Source organism: Crocuta crocuta, unplaced genomic scaffold (assembly GCF_008692635.1).
Source record: "Crocuta crocuta isolate KB4526 unplaced genomic scaffold, BGI_CrCroc_1.0 scaffold168, whole genome shotgun sequence".
NCBI lineage: Eukaryota > Metazoa > Chordata > Mammalia > Carnivora > Hyaenidae > Crocuta > Crocuta crocuta.
In genome coordinates, this window is record NW_027532591.1 from 5224951 (window position 1) to 5246429 (window position 21479).

Genomic DNA, 21479 nt, shown 5'->3' on the forward strand with positions numbered 1-21479 from the left:
TCGAACCCCTGAACCGCGAGATCATGACCTAAGCGAAAGTCGGTCGCTTAACCGACTAAGCCACCCAGGCGCCCCTTTTTTTAATTTTTTTTGAGAGAGAGAGAGAGAGAGAGAGACAGAGCATGAGCAGGGGAGGGAGACACAGAGTCTAAACCAGGCTCCAGGCTCTTGGCTGTCAGCACCGAGTCCAGTGTGGGGCTCGAACTCACAGATCGTAAGATCATGACTTGAGCCAAACTCAGACACTTAATGAGCTCAGCCACCCAGGTGCCTTTGTATTTTCTTAATCAGAGAGAAGGGCTTAACAGTATTCCTTCTGGAACCCCTGTGGGCCAAAAAAAAAAAAAAAATCCTCATTTATTCATTCATCAATTATAGAATGTTTACTGGGTAGCAGGCCATATGTTAAGCATTGGGTATATGTGCAAAGGTGTATGAAAAAGAATTCCTGCCTTCAGGAAGTTCATAGTCTAGCAGGGAAACTGAAAAGAAACTGTTAACTTTCCCTTTATGGAGTATTTGTGATAGTAACTATGTTCTTATACTGTAGAACCAGGAAATAAAGGTAATTACACTCTCTGAGTATTACTTTATCTTTTTTTTTTTAAATTTTTTTTACTGTTCTTTATTTATTTCTAGGAGAGAGACAGAGACAGCGTGAGCATGGGAGGGTCAGAGAGAGAGGGAGTCACAGACTCCGAAACAGGCTCCAGGCTCTGAGCTGGCAGTCAGCACAGAGCCCGACGCGGGGCTCGAACCCACGAACCGCGAGATCATGACCTAAGCGAAAGTCGGACGCTTAACCGACAAAGCCACCCAGGCCCCCCAGTATTACTTTATCTTAGTCCTAATTCGTTTCTTTTCTCAAACACCCAAGCATGCTTCTGCCTTAAGATTGTTTTGGCTGCTGTTCCCTCTTCCTAGAATGCTCCTTTTCCAATGTTACCCAAATAGCTTACTCCTTACTGCTTCACATTCCTGCTCAAATACCATTTTGTCATTGAGACCTTCCCTGAGTATTGTGTATAAAATAACATTTCCTATCTTCAGTCTTTATTCCCTTACTTGAATTTATTCTTCTTTATAGCATTATTATTTACATTTTTATTTATTTTTATCTTCATTACCTTTTGTCCCTTCTCTGCCTCAGTTGTAAATGCCAGATGAGGAGAACAAACTACTTTGAGTAGTATGGGTACATATTGGATTCTTGATAAATATTTCATGAAAAAATTAATACCTCACTTGATTATTTTTCCTTTCCATGTTTCCCTGCAAAACATTTCCTGGCTAATTTTATTTACATTGCTTATTTTTAGTTTTCTGTGGCTTAGAATAAGCAGATGTCTTGGGGCATCTAGGTGGCTCAGTTGGCTAAGCGTCTAACTTTGGCTCAGGTCAAGATCTCACAGTCCATGAGTTTGAGCCCCATGTTGGGCTCTGTGCTGATGGCTCACAGCCTGGAGCCTACTTCAGATTCTGTGTCTCCCTCTCTCTCTACCCCTCCCCTACTCGTGCTCTGCCTCTCTCCCTCTCAAATATAAATAAAACATTAAAAATTTTTAAAAAAAGAATAAGCAGTTGTCTTAAGTAATACTGTAATAATTGAAAGAGATTTATCACATCAAGTACTTATTTCTTTTCCCCCTCTCTTAGACTTCACAAAGAACCAATCCATGTGATAAGCATCTTGAAGTCCTGATAAAAAAATATGGATTGTCTGCCAAACCATTTGCTCCTCAGATGTTTGGGTTTGCTGGAAAAGAGCACATGGAAAAATATGGTATGTTAAAAACATTTTAAGGCCTATTGATAGTTATATGCATATGATGAGAAACAATACGAATTTATTTAAGAACTTGGAAGATATCAGGATCCATAAAATATAAAGTGGTTTTTGAATTAAATTGAAGAAATAGTCCATGTAGGATTTAATTGTGGAGAAGGTGTTTATATATAGAACATCATATGGGAGGTACCTAGAATATTCCATATCAAGAAATGGAAATAGGAAAAGTAACATAAATCTTGCCCTCTTTAATCATAAATTATAAATTGAGGTGTATCATTTCTGAATATGATGAGACTTAAAGCTTGCTCTTGGTAATAGTTTTATATAGCCAACTTTTATTCTTAGTGTTTAAATTTATCAAGAGTCCATCATCAGTCATTTGTAATGTTTTATGAGGTTTAAATTTCACAATTGATTTGCATTTTATAAGTAAACATTCTAATTTTTTGACTGATAATCAATGATTGGCTTGCCTCAGTCAATTAGTTAAAGCATAGGATAGTACAGATAGGATTTCTTATATTTATTTATTTATTATATGATCCTGAACCAGTGCCTTGCTGTGTGCTATGAGATAAGAAAGTAATCCTATTCAAAGTTCAGCTTTACTATTCTATTTTTTTAATTAAAAAAATTTTTTTTTCATGTTAATTTATTTCTGAGACAGAGAGAGACAGAATATGAGCAGGGGAGGGGCAGAGAGAGAGGGAGAAACAGAATCTGAAACAGACTCCAGGCTCTTAGCTGGCAGTCAGCNGACCCCTCAGCTTTCTTATTCTTTGAGGAAAAATATCCCAGGTTGTTTGATAGCCAAAATCAAATAATAAGAAGGGAAAAAAAATTGTCAAGGATGAATGGTGGGAAGAACATTGCTAGTTTTTGGCCATGAGAATTTTCTTTTCTTTATTTATTTATATTAAAATTTTTTTAATGTTTATTTATTTTTTGAGAGACAGAAAGAAAGAGCACGAGCAGGGGAGGGGCAGAGAGACAGAGAGACACAGAATCCAAAGCAGGCTCCAGGCTCTGTACTGGCAGCTAATGTGGAGCTTGAACTCACAGACCACAAGATCATGACCTGAGCTGAAGGTGGACGCTCAACAGTCTGAGCCACCCAGGCACTCCAGTAATTTTCTTCCTTTCTTTCTTTCTTGCTTGCTTGCTTGCTTGCTTGCTTGCTTGCGTTCTTGCGTTCTTGCGTTCTTGCTTTCTTTTTTCTTTTCTTTTCTTTCTTTTTTTTAATGTTTACTTATTTTTGAGACAGAGAGAGACAAAGCTTGGGGTAGGGAGGGCCAGAGAGAAAGTGAGACACAGAATCTGAAATAGGCTCCAGGCTCTGAGCTAGCTGTCAGCGCAGAGCCCGATGCGGGGCTTGAACCCACGAACTGTGAGATCATGACCTGAGCCGACGTCTGACACTTAACTGACTGAGCCACCCAGGCGCCCCAATAATTTTTTTCTTATAGTTATTTCCTACATTTTTAGACTCAGTCCATTCTAATCTGGCTTCCCTCCTTTCTCAAGGCTACTATTGAACACCATGTTGCCATATCCAGTAAATACTTTTTAATCCTAATTTAACAGACCTCAGCACCATTAATCCCTTTTGACTACTTCCTTCTTGAAGCATATTCTTCTCTTGGCTTTTGTGACACCTTGTTCTCCTGGTTTTCCTTACCTCTTTGGCCATTCTTTATCTATTTCTTTTTCAATTAAATAATTCATTTAAAATACTATTTGGGCTCTCATTATAGGTACTGTTCTAGGGATTGGGATATATCAGTATATCAGTTTGCTATTGCTTTGTAATAAACCATGCCAAAACTCAGTGATTTTAAACAATAATTAATTTTTACAAGTTAGCAGATTGACTAGGAATCAGCTCATCTAAGCTGAGCTCAGCTCTTTTTGTTTGGGTTAATCCGATGACTATAGGTTGGTTGGAGTCTCTGGTTCTACTCTTGTTTGGTTGGGTAATATATCTTTCTTCTTCCTGGGACCAGAGAGCCAGCCCTGGCATGTCCTTTTTGTGGTGACAGCAGAAGGACAAGAGAGTAATCTGCAACATGTAAACCCTTTTGAGATTTCAGCTGTTGACCAAAGCAAGTTACATGGCAAGCTTGGAATCAAAGGATAGGAAAATATATTCCACTTCTTTTGTGGTATGAAACTGCAAAGTCAGATCTTTTTTTTTTTTTTAATGTTTTTATTTATTTATTTATTTCTAGGAGAGAGAGAGAGAGAGAGACAGCATGAGCAGGGGAGGGTCAGAGAGAGAGGGAGTCACAGACACTGAAACAGGCTCCAGGCTCTGAGCTGGCAGTCAGCACCGAGCCCAACGTGGGGCTCGAACCCACGAACCGCGAGATCATGACCTAAGCAAAAGTCAGATGCTTAACCCACTAAGCCACCCAGGCGCCCCTGCAAAGTCAGATCTTAAAGTACATTTAAGAGGGAAAAAGAATTGAGTATATTAGTGCATTCATTCATAAACTATAAAATAAGCAGATGAAGTATGAAGTTTTTCTTAAATTTCTAGTATGGGAGAGATAATCACACATGAAAAGAATGAAGATAATTTCAGGTAATTAGTAGTCTTGCGAAGAAAAAACAAGGTAAATATACTTGTGGGGTGAGGAGGGCAAACTCAGGGTAGTCAGTGATGGCCTCTATACATATCCAGTTGGCATCTTGGATCTCTGCTTGTATATATAATAGGCATCTCAATTTAACATGTTCAGATGAAAACTCTTAATTCTCTTTTCCCATCATTTTTAACTTGTTCCTCCTCTAGTTTTCCTCATCTCAGTAAGTGGAACTTCCATTCATTCACATATTCAAAGGAGAAACATGAGTCCTTTTTGACGCTTCTCCCTCCTTTCTCCCTATTCTAATCCCTTATTATGCCTTATCAATTCTACCTGTGCACTCCAAACCAAAGACTCCAGACTCCTTCCAGTTCCTTTCATTACCACAACTCTTAACTCTAGACCAGAATTTTTCAAACTGTGGCCTGTGGCCTGCTAGGAAATGATGGAATCAGGTTAGTTGGTTGAACCCACCAGCATTTTTTAAAAATCAAAATTTGTCAGGGCACCTGGGTGGCTCAGTCATTTAAGTGTCCCACTTAAGCTCAGGTCATGATCTCACAGTTCGTGGGTTCAAGCCTCGTGTTGGGCTCTGTGCTGACAGCTAGCTCAGAGCCTGGAGCCTATTTCAGATTCTGTGTCTCCCTCTCTCTCTGACTCTCACCTGCTTGCACTGTCTCTCTCTCTCTCAGAAATAAAGAAAACATTTTAAATTTTTTTTTTTTTAATGTTTTATNTTAAAAAATTTAAAAAAATAAATAAAAATCAAAATTTGTCATTGATGGGTACTATAACTCAATACAGAGAAGTACACAAAACATAAATATACAGGTGGTGCCTGGGTGACTCAGTTGGTTAAGTGTCTGACCCTTGATTTTGCCTCAGGTCATAATCTCATGGTTGTGAGATCAAGCCCCCCCCTAAGTTGGGCTCTGTGTTGAGTGTGGAGCCTGCTTGGGATTCTCTCTCTTTCCTCTCTCTGCCCCTCCCCCGCTCATTCTCTCCTTCTCCCTCTCAAAAGTATATAAACTTAAAAAAAATGTACAGCTTAATGAATTCTCACAAGGCTCATAACTGACTGAAACCACCTACCGGGTAAAAAATAGAATGATAACACCCAAGAATACTCTGTAGATTATTTTTATCTTAAGAATTTTGTGGGTCTCTTGTGAATCTTCTTGGGTCACTCCATTAGACAAAAAGCTACCCACAAATCTTTTTCTTTTTTTTTTTAATGTTTATTCGTGTGTGTGTGTGAGAGAGAGAGAGAGAGGCAGAGAGAGAGAGAGAGAGAGAGCTTGTGTGGGAGAGGGGCATAGAGAGGGAGACACAGAATCTGAAGCAGGCTCCAGGCTCTGAGCTGTCAGCACAGAGCCTTATGTGGGGCTGGAACCCATGAACTATGAGATCATGACCTGAGCCGAAGTCAGATGCTTAACCGACTGAGCCACCCAGGTGCTCCTACAAATCTCTTTAAGATAAGCTCTCTTCTGGGGTACCTGGGTAGCTCAGTTGGTTAAATGTCTGACTCTTGATTTTGGCTCAGTTCTTGATCCTAGGATTGAGCCCCTCAGACTCCATGATCCTACTTGAGATTCTCTGTCACCCTCTCCTTCTGTCCCTTCTGCCCCTCTTCTGTCTGTGCACACGCCACCCTCTCTCAAAATAAACAAACAGTTTAAAAAAAAAGATAAGAAAGATAAGCTTTCTTCTGCCTTGGGTCCCTTCTGAAATGGCTGAGGGACAGCATTCTTAAGCTTCCTAATTCTTTGATTGAGTTCTTAGATTGAGAGGATTTGTGAGGCACAACCTTTTTCTCTTTAGAGGGCTTTGTTTCTGTTTGAACTATATTCTGAGGCATCACTTTTGATCTTTCTGACATTATAGCAAAAGATTTGTCATACCCTGGGCGTCATCCTTGTATCATTTTTTACTGGCAGTGCCCTGGATTTGATCTTTGCTCAAAGACCATTTCTTTCTTTCTTTCTTTTTTTTTTTTTTAATGTTTTATTTATNAGAGGCTTGAACTTTCAATGCCATCAGGTCCTGAATTCTTTTTGTGTAACAGCCCTTTTCTTCATTATAGCAGTATAGATTTTTACTATAAATAGCCAGAAGAAATCATGTGGCACCTTCAATATTTTGGTTATTATCTAATTTTCACATAACTGCAGATAATAGTGTTACTATAATTTCAGCTACTATTGTAGCAAGGATCTCCTTTCCTCTGGTTCTCAGTAAGGTTTTTATCATTTTGCAACTCTCACCAACAGCATCCTCACAGGATCTGGAGGCTTCTACTAATAGTTTTTTACGGAACTTTATTTAGGCTTTCACTAGCAGTTTTCTTAAAACTCACTTCCTGGTCTCAAAGCCATTCACGTATTTTATTTACATTTTTGTTTAGTGTAACCCCAGTTCCAGTATATTAGTCGGCTTGCGTACCATAACAAAATACCATAGATTGGGTGGCTCAAACAACAAAAATTTATTTCTCACAGTTCTACAGGCTGGTAAGTCTGAGATCAAATTACAAGATAGATTTTATTCTGAGGCCTCTTCTCTTGGTTTGTAGGTGGCTGCCCTCTCATGTGTACTCACCTGACCTCTTCTTTAGTGTGGGTGCAAAGAGAGAGAATGAGAATAAGACAGAGAGAGAAAGAAACATCTTTCTCTTCCCCCTTTTTTTTTTTAATTTTTAATGTTTTATTTATTTCTGAGAGAGAGAGAGAGACAGCATGAGCAGGGGAGGGTCAGAGAGAGAGAGGGAGACACAGAATCCGAAGCAGGCTCCAGGCTCTGCGCTAGCTGTCAGCACAGAGCCCGATGCGGGGCTTGAACCCACAAACTGTGAGATCATGACCTGAGCCGAAGTCTGACACTTAACCGACTGAGCCACCAAGGCGCCCCTATTCCCCTTCTTAAAAGGAGTATTGTAAGGGCACTAATCTATCATGGGGACCTCACTGTCATGACCTCACTACCCTAATTACCTCCTAGTAGTCCCGTTTCCAAATACATTGGGGTTTGGGCTTCAACATATGAATTTTGTCAGGGACACAGTTCATAGCATTTAGGTATCAAAATATATATTCATTACTTGCTATTGTAAAACAATGAGATTCTGTATTTTAAAAAATGATTTCTTGCTTTCATTTCCATTGTGTAGTCTCCTGGGTTGTGAGCACACCGTCCTTCTTTCAGTATCTTCAGTAAGCCAAACTGTTTTCTGCCTCAGAGTCTCATATTCCCTTTGGCTACAGCGCTCTTCCCTCCATTCTTTCAAGATTGGCTGTCTTCATCCATTAGGTTTTAGAAGTCTTGTCTCATATGTCTAACACTTTACAAAGATATCTCCACTTGGATGTCTATAACAGGCATCTCAACTTTAATGAGTCTAAAACTGAAGTCCCAATTCTTTCCTTGAACTCTATTTCCTTGAACCCTCTGTTCCTCCTGAAGATTTCCCCTTCAATACATGTAACTCCATCTTTCTAGGACATTTGTCCAAAAACCATGGAGTTGTTCTTGATTCTAGTTGAACTTGACATTGAGTATATTGGCAAACCGTTTCACTCATTTCTCAATAAACATTTCTTACCCCCCACTCTACCACTTCTATTGTAGTACAAGTTACCCTAATTTCTCATATGGATTATAGGAGTCCTAACTGTTTTTGTTGTTATTGTTGTTTGTTTGTTTTTTGTTTTGTTTTGTTTTTTGCTTCTTCTTGGGTATCTTTGCGGTCCATTCTTTGCTTTATAGCCAGAGCAGTGAGCATGTGTGTGTATGTGGGGGGGGGGGGGGGGGGAGGTTGTTTTGTTTTTTGTTTTTTAATTCAAGAATCACCATTCAAATCAGTATTTAATTTTATTGACATGTATGAGACCAAGTGTCCCTTGCTGTCACAAGAGTATAGCAGACATTTAGAATTAAGAAACAACTTTATTTGAGCAGGGCGAATGACAACCCAGCACTTAACAGCTATATCCTATATCCCATATCTTATGTCAGCTATATCAGCACTTAACAGTCTAAATCCTGCTTCATAGCAGTGTGTTTAAAATATAAGCCAGATCAGTTCACTTCTCTGCCCAAAACCCTCCATATGTTCTCATCATACTCAGATTGAAAGTTAGAGGTCTTATTATGGCTTACAGACTTCTGCACGATCTAATCCTCCACCCCCATTAGCATTCTGACCTCATATGTTACCATATTTTTCTTTCAGTGCTCTACTCCCGGCCACATTATCCTTTCTGTTTTTGAAAACAGTGAACACATTCCTGCTTGAGGCACGGCCTTGCTGTTTCCACTTCTGGCAACTTTACCCTAAGATATCATTAGTACTTGATGCTAAGGTATCATTGGTGCTTACTTCCTTACTTCCATCAGGTCTTTGCTTAAATGTTGTCATCTGCTTCTTTCATCACCCCCTTTCCCAGAACTCCCTATTCTCTATGTCTCCTCCTTTATTATTTTATATAATACATATAAAACCTGGCATATATATTTTTTCTTACTGATTGTCTCCTCCAAACAGAATCTAAGTTCCATAAGGCCACTGATTTTTGTTTTATTCCCTGTTCATTTATTGTTACCTAGAACAGTGCCTGGCACAAAGCAGGTATTCTATAATTATTCTCCAAAGAAAGACTGCTCTTGACCATTCAAATTGAAGTAGGCCCCTCCTGTTATTCTTATTCATAGATAGCCCCCTATTGCTTTCCTTCACAGCATCTAGCACTATTTATATTCATATATATAAATGTGTGTGTATGGTTTTAGTTGTTTAATTTTTGCCTTCCTCATTATTTTGTAAACTCCATGGAAGCAGGATCCATGTCTGTTTTGTTTACTTTCAATATATCTAGCCTAGCATAATGTTTGGCATGTAATCTAAACAGAAGAAAGTTGTTTTTTTCCCCTTTCTCTTCTGCGGTCCCTAGCATATGTAAATACTCAATAAATATTTGATGAATGAGTAAATGAATGAATGAATTTCCATACTTCTAATATCTTATTCAATTCTCACAACAATCCATTATGGGAGATGTTATTATACCATTAAATAAGATGCTGGTTGATGGCCTCAGGATCTTTTATATATAAAAAAGATATGCAATATATAATTTTTTATAATTGAAACATAATACATAATAAATAATTTTCTTGTGTTCTGAAAGCATCCATCATTTGTTTTCTTTCAGAAATGAGTATTGAAATTTGTTAAAGGTTTTTTCTAGCTACTGTTAATTGCTCTTAGATATATTATTAGAATATTTTATTATTGGGTTCCTGATATTGAATCAACTTTGCATATCTGGAATGAATGCCAGTTGGTTGTTATGTATTGATTTTTTTTAATGTGGGGTTAGATTCTGTCACTATTTTATTTTATTTAGTACTTTCAAATCAACATTTGCAAGTGATTTATGTTAATTTCATACTTGCTTTATAAAAAGAAATAGGAAGCCTCTCCTTACTTTTTTTTAATAGTTTATTGTCAAGTTGTTTCCATATAACACCCAGTGCTCATCCCCACAAGTGCCTTCCTCCATACCCATCACCCGCCTTCCCCTTCCCCCCTCCCTCATCAGCCCTCAATTTGTTCTTGGCATTCATGAGTCTCTCATGGTTTGCTTCCCTCCCTCTCCGCCATTATTTTTCCCCTTCTTCTCCCCCATGGTAGCCTCTCCTTACTTTTAATGCTTTGATACACTTTATGGAGCATTGGGACTACCTAATATTTGTAGGTTTGATAGAATTCCCTGTGAACCCATCTTGGCCTATTTTTTTTTTCTTTTTTTTCTTTTTGGTACTTGCTTGGTTTCTTTATGTTTAAATATTCTATCTTCAGTGAGGTTATTTTGGGTAGTTTATATATCTCTAGGAAATTATCCATTTCATTTAGATTTCCAAATCTTTGTATTAAGGTCTGAAAACAGTCTTTTGCAATTTTATAGTTTGTTTCTATTTCAATGATATTTCCCTCTTGTTATTTCTTATGTTTATTTATTTTTGAAAGAGAGAGAGACAGAGTGTGAGCAAGGGAGGGACAGAGAGAGGGAGACACAGAATCTGAAGCAAGCTCCAGGCTCTGAGCTGTCAGCACAGAGCCCAATGTGGGGCTCAAACTCACCAACTGCGAGATCATGACTTGAGCCAAAGTCAGACACTTAACTGACTGAGCCACCCAAGTGCCCCATTCCTTTCTCCTTTTTAGAATTAAATTAGGTAGTTGCCTATTTCATTAACTTTTTTTTTATTTGAGAGCGAGAGAGAGAGAGAGAGTACATGTGAGCAGGGGAGAGGGGCATAAAAAGAGAGAGAGAAAATCTTAAGCAAGCTGTTCATCGTGGGGGCCAACATGGGGCTCCATCCTGCAACCTTGGAATCATGACCTGAGCTGATATCAAGAGTCAGACATTCAACTGACTGGGCCATCCAGGCACCCCTACTTTGTTAAATTTTTCAAAATATCAGGATCTTGATTATGTCTACTCTTTTTATTCTTTATGCAATTAACTTCTGCTTTTATCTTCTTTGTGCTTTCTTTTGGTTTACTTTGGTTGTTGTTTTTCTAGTTTTTGAGTTGCTTGGGAATTTAATTCATTTTCTTTTTTTAATGACAGCTTTATTGAGATATAATTCACATACCATAAAATTCACCCTTTTAAAGTGTATAATTCAGTGATTTTTAATATATTCAGACTTTTGCAACCATTACCACTATCTAATTTCAGAACATTTTCATCACTCCAGTGCCACCAAAAGGTCACTTCTTCCATTTTGTGGGTGATTCCAGTTGTTACAGTGGTCTTTTCCATATTGCACTCAAATCTCTGTCCCTATAGTTTTTGTCCATAGTCTTGTTTCTGTCTTCTGATGCTCACAGGAGGTGAGCCTTTTTCTGTAGCCCTCCAAATATCTGAAGCCAGCCAGATCTTGTGCTTAACTTCCTTTTAACTGTTTCTCATTTGACTTGTTTCATCATCCATCATCACAGTTCTAATTGCAGATACTGTGATCACCTGTAAGCTTTTCTGGTAGTTGCATCATGCTATTAAATCATATTGAGCTTGTAGTCAAAAAGAGAACCTCAGAGCATTTCTCATAGTTGCTGCTCCTTTTCCCAGATTGTTTTGGGAAATAGAATTGGACATTTAATTTAAATATATTCTGATCCATCTTATTAATAAACTTTGTTGAAGTCTATTTGGATTCAATATTATAGCAGTCCTTCCCACATTCAGGTTTGGTGAGTGTGCCTTTAATTTTCTAATCCAGTTTTTAGACATATTAGCCAGAGCATGGCTGAGGTTAGAGGTTAGCACTAGAGGCTTTTCTCCATTTAACCCACATTAGTCATTGTTGGTGGTTTCCCAGTATGTGTTCTCTGGGACATTAACCTCTATGATATGGGTCTCTATGACATGGGTCAGATAAGTTGGGAGATGCTTCAAATTCTTTAACCCCTTTTGGACAGTCATGATACACATATAATAATAGTAAAGGCTATGAGTGTCTTGCCGTAAAGAAACTTGTTTCACTTTTTTAAACCCAGTATTATATAAATGTATTTGACAGAACCCTCATTTTTTAGTAATATTAATGTGCTCCCCCCAAAAACCAAAACCCACACTATTGTATTTCCTTACCTTGTCCAAAAGGTGTCCTAAAAATTTTAATTGTCTTGATAATTAGATATTGTGTTTCATTTGCTCTACCAGTAAAACCAATAAAGAAAAAAAGGTATTAATCTTCTATTGCTTGCTCCTACTGAACCCATATTGGCTGCCACCTGATTATCACTCTTCTTTGTATGAGATCACTACTGTGGACAATTACCTTCTTCCTTTTTTATTAGAATTGAGACGAGAATTGCTCAATTATATGAATGTCTTTTCTGCTCTGAAAATCATCCTCCTGACAGAGAAGATAGAGATGAAACAGAAATGGGTGCTCTTCATTTTCCTGTGCCATCATCCATTAACATAGCATTATCAGCTCCTATAGTGTTCTTTTTCCTTCCTTGGCCTTCCTGGATATTTTTTTTTTTTTAATTCTAGGAGAGAGAGAGAGACAGCATGAGCAGGGGAGGGTCAGAGAGAGAGGGAGTGACAGACTCCGAAACAGGCTCCAGGCTCTGAGCTGGCAGTCAGCACAGAGCCTGACGCGGGGCTCGAACCCACAAACTGCAAGACCATGACCTAAGCGAAAGTTGGATGCTTAACCGACTAAGCCACCCAGGCGCCCGGCCTTCCTGGATCTTAAGCAGGATTCAAAACCTATCTTATGCTGCTTTATCTTTTTATGTATTTAGTATGTATGTATGCATGCACGTATTTATTTTTTTAATATGCAAAATATTTTTTCTTTTATACTTTGTCAACTTGGTTTCCATAAAACACCCAGTGCTCATCCCAGCAAGTGCCCTCCTCCATGCACATCACCCGTTTTCCCTTCTCCCCCACCCTCATCAACCCTCAGTTTGTTCTCAGTATTTAGGAGTCTCTTATGGTTTCCCTCCCTCCCTCCCTCTGCTTAACTATTTTTTTCCCCTTCCCCTCCCCTATGGTCCTCTGTTAAGTTTCTCCTGTTCCACATATGAGTGAAAACATGGCATCTATTCTTCTCTACCTGACTTACTTCATTGAGCATAACACCCTCAAGTTCCATCCATGTTGCTACAAATGGCCAGATTTCATTCTTTCTCATTGCCATGTATAGATTGTATAGATAAACCACATCTTCTTGATCCTTTCGTCAGTTGATGAACACTTAGGCTCTTTCCATGTTTTGGCTATTGTTGAGAGTGCTGCTATGAACATTGGGGTACATGTGCCCCTATGCATCAGCACTCCTGTATCCCTTGGGTAAATTCCTAGCAGTGCTATTGCTAGGTTATAGGGGAGTTCTATTGTTAATTTTGTGAGGAACCTCTACACTGTGACCAGAGTAGCTGCACCAGTTTATATTCCCACCAACAGTGTAGGAGGGTGCCCGTTTCTCCACATCCTCGCCAGCATCTATACTCTTATGATTTGTTCATTTTAACCACTCTGACCGGAATGAGATGGTATCTCAGTGTGGTTTTGATGTGTGTTTCCCTGATGATGAGGGACACTGAGCATTGTTTCATGTGTCTGTTGGCCATCTGGATGTCCTCTTTGGAGAAGTATTTGTTAATGTATTCTGCCCATTACTTCACTGGATTATTTGTTTTTTGGGTGTGGAGTTTGATGAGTTTCTTACAGATTTTTGGATACTAGCCCTTTATCTGATATGTCATTTGCAACTATCTTTTCCCATTTTGTTGGTTGCCTTTTAGTTTTGTTGATTGTTTGCTTTGCCGTGCAGAAGCTTTTTATCTTGATGAGGTNGGTATTACACTGGTCTATGGGATTCTTGTAATCAGTCTTCAGTTCATCAAATGCTATAATGTGCCAGATGGCGAAGAAGATGAGCGCGGCGGTGAGCAGCAGCGCCAGCATGTAGCAGAAGGCCGCGAACGTGAACGCCATGTCCGGGAAGCAAAATGCAACCGATTTCTGTATGTTGATTTTGTATCCTGCGATTTGTTGAATTCATGGATCAGTTCTAGTAGGCTTCTGGTGGAGTCTGTCAGGTTTTCCATGTAAAGTATCATGTCATCTGTGAAAAGTGAAAGGTTGATTTCATCTTTGCCAATTCTGATGCCTTTTATTTCATTTCGAAATAAAATGATTTATTTTCTGATTGCTGATGCTAGGACTTCCAGTACTACATTAAACAACAGTAGTGAGAGTTGACATCACTGCCATGTTCCTGATTTCAGGGAGAAAGCTCTCAGTTTTTCCCCATTAAGGATGATCTTAGCTGTGTGCTTTACATAAATGGCTTTTATGATGTTTAAGTAAGTTCCTTCTATCCTGATTTTCTCGAGGGTCTTTATTAAGAAAGGATGCTGTATTTTGTCAAATACTTTTTCTGCTTCTATTGACAGGATCATAAATGGTTTTTATCTTTTGTTGATGTGATGTATCACATTGATTGGTTTGCGAATATTGAACCAGCCCTGTAACCCAGGAATGAATCCCNCGCGAGATCATGACCTAAGCGAAAGTCGGACGCTCAACCGACTAAGCCACCCAGGCGCCCCTATTGAGGGCTGCTTTATGACTGAGTATGTAATCTATCTTGGAGAATATATCATGTTTACTCAAGAAGAAAGTGAATTCAATAGCCTTAGGATGTAGAGTTCTAAGTATCTGTTGAGTCCATCTGGTCCAATGTGTCACTCAGGTCCATTGTTTCCTAGTGATTTTCTGTCTAGTTAATCTATCTGTTGCTGTAAGTGGAGTATTAAAGTCCCCTGCAATTAGCACATTCTTATCAGTAAGATTATCTTTGTGATTAATTGTTTTATGTAGTTGGGTTTTCTCAAATTCAGTTCATAGACATTAATAATTGTTAGCTCTTCCTGATGGATAGACCCTGTAATTATTTTATAATGCCTTTCTTCATCTCTTGTTACTGTCTTAACTTTAAAGTCCAGTTTGTTTGATATAATTATGGCTACTCCAGCTTTCTTTTGACTTCCAGTAGCATGATATATATTTCTCCATCCCCTCACTTTCAATCTGAAGGTGTCCTCAGGTCTAAAATGAGTCTCTTCTCTTGAATACTAAGAACAAACTGAGGGCTGATGGAGGAGGGAGAAGGGAAGGAGTGTGATGGGTATGGAGGAGGGCACTTGTTGGGATGAGCACTGGTTGTTATATGGTATGTTATATGGTATATATATATGGATATATATATATATATCCAACTTGACAATAAACTATGAAAGAAAAAAAATGAGTCTCTTGTATACAGCAAATAGATGGATCTTGTTTTTGCATATTTTACTTCCTTAATATATGCTTTTGTTTTCCTGACACTAATCTTTAAACTTTCTGTTAAGGATTTTAATAACATATGTATTTCTTTTTTTTTAATTTTTAATGTTTTATTTATTTCTGAGAGACAATGTGAGCAGGGGAGGTTCAGAGAGAGAGGGAGATACAGAATCTGAAGACAGGCTCCAGGCTCTGAGCTAGCTGTCAGCACAGAGCCCGTTGCGGGGCTCGAACCCATGAACCATGAGATCATGACCTGAGCCAAAGTCGGACACTCAATCGATTGAGCCACCCAGGCGCCCTTTTTTTTTTTTTAACATTAAAGGATGTTTATTTTTTTATTTTTGAGTGAGAGAGAGCATGAGTGGGGAAGGGGCAGAGAGAGGGAGACAGAATCCCAAGCAGGCTTCGCATTGTCAGCACAGAGCCTGATGTAGGGCTCAAGCTCACGAGCTAAGATCATAACCAGAGCCATAAAGCATCAGATGCCTAATCAGCGGAGTCACCCAGGCACCTCTAGGTTATAACTTTTCTAAAGAACCTTCTGCCTTGCCATAAAGAAGGAGAAGGATCACGTCCTGGAGAGTGTGACTTGTAAAATTCACTTAGTCCAGAGGCATTAGGATGTTTTGTCAAGCTCCTTAAAAAGTTGCTGGCAGGGCTTTCCAGCCTTATATGCACTGTGAATCCCAGGCTATATATTCTGGCTTTTGAAACTAGACCCTAGTTACACTAGGTAGAACTGGCCAATTTGAACTATTTTCATATCATATATTTATTAGTGGATTCAATTCATTAAATATGCCCACGCTTAATTAAAGAAATATTTATGTGAGGGATCAGTTGTTGAAGTCATCAATACTGATAATCTGTGCAAAGAAAAATGTGGAAATATTTGGCAGGACACTGAGTTCCATTGCAACATTTGTTAATAAGCAATAGGAAAGCATGAAACCACTAACAGATATTTGTTTTCTCTACAGGAACAAAGATTGAACAGTTTGCAAAAATTGGATGGAAAAATCATAAACATTCAGTTAATAACCCGTAAGTATTTAAGAAATATGAAACTGTAAAAATTTGGGTTATCTTGCTGTGGAATATATAACTTACACTTGAAAAGTAAAGGCAAGAAATTAAGGATATTAACTAGAATGTTTTATTGTTTTTTTATAAAAGGCCTGTACCCAGGTAAATTTTTTACTGCAGTTTTAGCTTTGGGTTTGTTTATATTTAGAATGCCATTTATTTAAGCTTAAGAAAGAATGTGAATGGTTGGTGATAAAGTTTTAGTGAATTTTCATTGCTTATATGACATAATAGAAATTCTTTCATATGAGATAATAAGCTTGTTATAATTTGGCCCACTCTACTTTGCCGTTCTTATTTCTTACCACTTTCTGGCTATTCCCAGTTTCTCGCTTCACCAAATTACTTGTTTTTTCCCACGTGTGGTTTACAGTACTTGCTTCTGTGTTTTTACTTAGACTGTTAGCTCTCCCTGGAATATCCTTTTGCCTTTCTTTCATTTGGTGAATATCCATTTACCCATGAAGCCACAACCCAAATGTCATTCCTTCTCTAAACACTTTCTGAAAGCTTCCTGGGCATAATTTATTTTTTTTATCATGAGTTTCATTGCACAATCTTATGCCTTTATTATAACACATCACACTATCCCACTTAGTTATTTCTAAGTCTTTCTTTATGATGATGATGGTCCTTGAGCAGAGATCTGTCTTAGCTGGTATCTTCAGTATGTAGCAGAGTATTGGAACATAGTATATGTTCAATAAAACTTTGCTGTTACTGAATAGATTTTGAATGAGTAGTCTTAAGCCCATCAAGATGGTCTAGAGCAAATTCTTTGTCCCTAGAACTTGGAGAACCATATAAAAAATCCTTGTTATTTCCTGAGTAGTAAGGAACTATACCAACACATTGAGGAATTGACAGTACTGCAGTTTCTTGGCTTTGAGGCTCCAAGGAGTAGTTCTTGACTTTTTCTAGAGAATCAAAGTCTTTCTCTTACTTAACACCCTACCTAACCAGGCATCATTTATTCACTCATTATAGCATTCTTCTAAAGGGATATCATTCACTCAACAAATATGTATTCAGTAACCTAGTGTACAAGACACTGCTTTAGCTGCTAGTGATACAGCAGTGAATAAGATAGATAGGTTCTTTGTCCCCAATGATCTTCCATTTCATATTGTAAGTTCTCAGTTATGTTGAATAGGCAAATGTTATTTCTGGATGTCAGTTTCATCATGTAAAAACTCTTTGAAACAGCCAAGAATAGCCTTCTAGGTTTTGCTCAGAAATTTCAGATGCCAACTTCTTGTACTAGGTTTTGCTTGGCTAGGAAATAAAGAGAATCCCATGTTTGCTGACCAGTTGTTATAGATACCCGGTTACATATTTCTAAGAAGGTTGAATTATAAAACTCTTTCTTCTCAAGTGTTTCCTCACAAATTATAAGAATACTTAAAGGCAGTGAGAATCTGTGATACGTAGTGTAGAATTAGGGATAGCTCATGCCACTTGAACCCTTAGACCTGTGTCTATAACTTACTCCTAGTTGTCTCTACTTAGATGCTTCATAAGTGCCTCAGAGCCAGTCTGTCCATACAGAATTGATCATTTCCTCTCCACCCTGTTTTTCCTTCAGTATTCTCCATGAATGACATCAATATATACTTAATAATAGAATACTAGAAGTCATTCTTAACTCTGCTTTCTTCCTCTGTGTCCCATATGAATTGCAGATGAGTTGAGGATGAACAGAATGCTGCCTCCTTAGTGTCTCTTGAACTCATCCCTTCTTTCTCTCTTTCACTTCCAATTTCCTACTTTAGGCTCTTAACATTTCTTGCCTTATTTATTGCCCTTGTCTCTTAGTTTAGTTCTTTTGATAATGGCCTTTACCATCCCTTTTTTATACCATAGCCTTCTTGTTTAAATACAAGTCTGATTGTTACACCCCCAGCTTAATATCCTTGAGTAGTTCCTCATTTTTTTTTGTATAAGATGTAAATACCATATACTGGCCTTTCATGATCTGATCTTTGTTTATTTCTCTTGCTCCATATTTGTCACCTGCAACTACATTTCCTCCCAAACTTCATGCCCTAGCTTCAGTGAGCTACTTTAACTCAGGAGGCTTTGTATATCCTGATTGTTTTGCCAGTAATTCTGTCTCCTACTTCCTCTTATTTGCTAACCCCAGAGGGAAGCATCCTCTGGTGTCTGGGTCTGATACTTGTCTTGGGTGCTCTTGTGGCACTCTGTATAACTTTTCGGTCGTGCTATTTATTGTATTGTATTTGTTTGCCACACATTCAGACCGAGTTCCTTGAGGGTAAGGACTATGCCCATGTCCCACATGCTTAGCACAGGATCTGGCACATTATTAGGTGTTTTGTGGAACTTGGTGATGATCAAAGTTAACTTTAAAAGAAAAGATACAGATACTAGTGTGCAGATCTAAGCTACATGGGCTTTATTTCTAGACATTTGAATTGCTTGTTCATTTCCACACCAGTTGAAATTTGTCTACTGCTTCTGCTATTTTTGCCATAGCAGTTTCTGAAACCATCTAATTTTATTGTTAAAGGAGCCAAATGGGATAAAAATAAGTTTCTTCTTTGCAGTGGTAAGTTTCTTCTTCACAGTAAAGAAATGTGTTTTGAAGAATGCAGATAATTTATTATAGAAATTACTATATACATATGGAAAATATGTATATAGTATTTTCTATATACATATAGAATATTTTCTATATACCTATATATACATATAGAAAATACATACGTATTTTCTACATTTATTTAAGAACTCTATTAGCCTTCATGAAATGTAATTGTATAATATCATCACCACAAAAGTTGGCTGAATTGCAAGTCATTTTGTTTTGCTTTTAAGGAACTAGTATTTAATAATTCTCTGGAGTGGGGGAATGGTATTGTTAGACCACCTTTTCTAAAGGAGAATCACCGAGGACAAAGCCCACAAAACACAAAAGAAGTTGGTTATTCAGGTTTATTTTAGTCCGGCTGGCCGGATGGCCCCTCCCGAGCACCCAAAGAGTCCTCGGAAGAGCTCGCGGAGCCATAGCTCAGGGTTTATATAGGGAGGGGACGAAGCCGGTATACAGAAGCAAGAATTTTGCAGTTAGAGGTGGGGGTTGCTTAACAGTTGCTTGAAGAACATGTTTGACTATTCTAATCACAATGTTCACTAAAGATTTACATCTCAGGGGCTTGCTGCAGCCAGGAGGGGCTAAGTTGCTCAACCCTTGACCTTTTACCCTAATAGAGTTTGAGATCAAACAATGGTTGGTATCCTCATTTGCAAGCCCTTCACCTTTTGGCCCAAGGGAGTTTTTACAGTATTCCATTTAACTCCCAACTGATCTGACACCAACTGGGTGTACTGCAATTCAATTCTGGCACTAACGACTGAGTAGATACAGACCCCATGTATTAAGAACCTAGTCCTTCTCAACACTGCCCTCACTTAAGATGCCAGCCACAAGTAGGGTCTNAAGAATTTTGCAGTTAGAGGTGGGGGTTGCTTAACAGTTGCTTGAAGAACATGTTTGACTATTCTAATCACAATGTTCACTAAAGATTTACATCTCAGGGGCTTGCTGCAGCCAGGAGGGGCTAAGTTGCTCAACCCTTGACCTTTTACCCTAATAGAGTTTGAGATCAAACAATGGTTGGTATCCTCATTTGCAAGCCCTTCACCTTTTGGCCCAAGGGAGTTTTTACAGTATTCCATTTAACTCCCAACTGATCTGACACCAACTGGGTGTACTGCAATTCAATTCTGGCACTAACGACTGAGTAGATACAGACCCCATGTATTAAGAACCTAGTCCTTCTCAACACTGCCCTCACTTAAGATGCCAGCCACAAGTGGGGTCTCCAGGCCACCTGTACTTCTTCTTTTTTTTTTTTTTTAGATTTGAGATTCTTTTTTTCATTACTTATCCTTATTTATTTATTACAAATAGTTTATTGTGGCCACCTGTACTTCTGACCAAGTATCTATAAATTAAGGGGTTTCCATGATCTCTCAAGTTTCAAGTTCTAAAGTAATGATAATTCACTAGAGTTACAGAATTCAGGAAAGTGCTATACTTATGATTACAGTATTATTATAAAGGATACAGCTCAGGAAGAGCCAAATAAAGAGGCACATAGGGCAAAGTCTGAGAGGGTTCTGTATCTGAGCTTCTGTAACTTCTACCCTTGGAGTCAGGACACATTACCCTTCTGGTATAAGGAGGTACTCACCAACCAGGAAGCTTCAGCAAGCATCACTGTCCAGAGTGTTTACTGGAGCTTTTATTATGCACACAAACTTGATTGGTTACATGATTGGACTCAATCTCCAGCCCCTCCCTTCTCCTCAGAGGTCAAACTGGCTCAAAAGTCCTAACCCCTATATTCACACAGTTGGTGTTTCTGGTGACCAGCCCCTCCTCCCCCCCCTCCCCAGTTAACAAGGGGCCCACTATGAGTCATCCTATTAGCATAACAAAGACACTCTTGTCACTCAGGAAATTGCACAGGTTTTAGAAGCTCCATGCTAGGAAGCCAGGATGAAGATTAGACAAATTTTTTATTTTACAGCATATGGTATTTTGGAGTTAAGATTTTTTAAAAATTCAGTTCAAACAACTTATTAAAGGTTGAAACTTCAAGCTGTATTACAAAGCTGTAGTCATTAAGACAGTATGGTACTTGCACAAGAACAGACACATAGATCAATGGAATAGACTAGAGAACCCAGAAATGGACCCACAAATGTATGGCCAAATATCTTTGACAAAACAGGAAAGAATACCCAATGGAAAAAAAACAGTATCTTCAGCAAATGGTGCTGGGAAAACTGGACAGTGACATGCAGAAGAATGAACCTGGACCACTTTCTTATACCATACACAAAAATAAACACAAAATATACGTACGACCTAAACATAAGACAGGAAGCCATCAAAATCCTAGAGGGGAAAACAGGCAACAACCTCTTTGACCTCCACTGCAGCAACTTGTTACTTGACTCCATAGGCAAGGGAAACAGAAGCAAAATGAACTATTAGGACCTCATCAGGATAAAAAGCATCTACACAGTGAAGGAAACAATCAACAAAACTAAAAGGCAGCCAACAGAATGGGAGAAGATATTTGCAAATGACATATC

At 38.4% G+C, this 21479-nt stretch overlaps 1 protein-coding gene across 1 annotated transcript in view; it reads left to right on the plus strand.

Moving 5' to 3' along the window:
* The window catches only part of SCP2 (sterol carrier protein 2), a 135895-nt gene that overhangs the window by 31734 nt on the left and 82682 nt on the right, over positions 1-21479 (plus strand). The window contains exons 6-7 of the mRNA XM_077779776.1: positions 1657-1783; positions 16247-16310. Coding sequence (XP_077635902.1) covers positions 1657-1783; positions 16247-16310 — 191 coding nt within the window. The remainder of the gene's footprint in view (positions 1-1656; positions 1784-16246; positions 16311-21479) is intronic.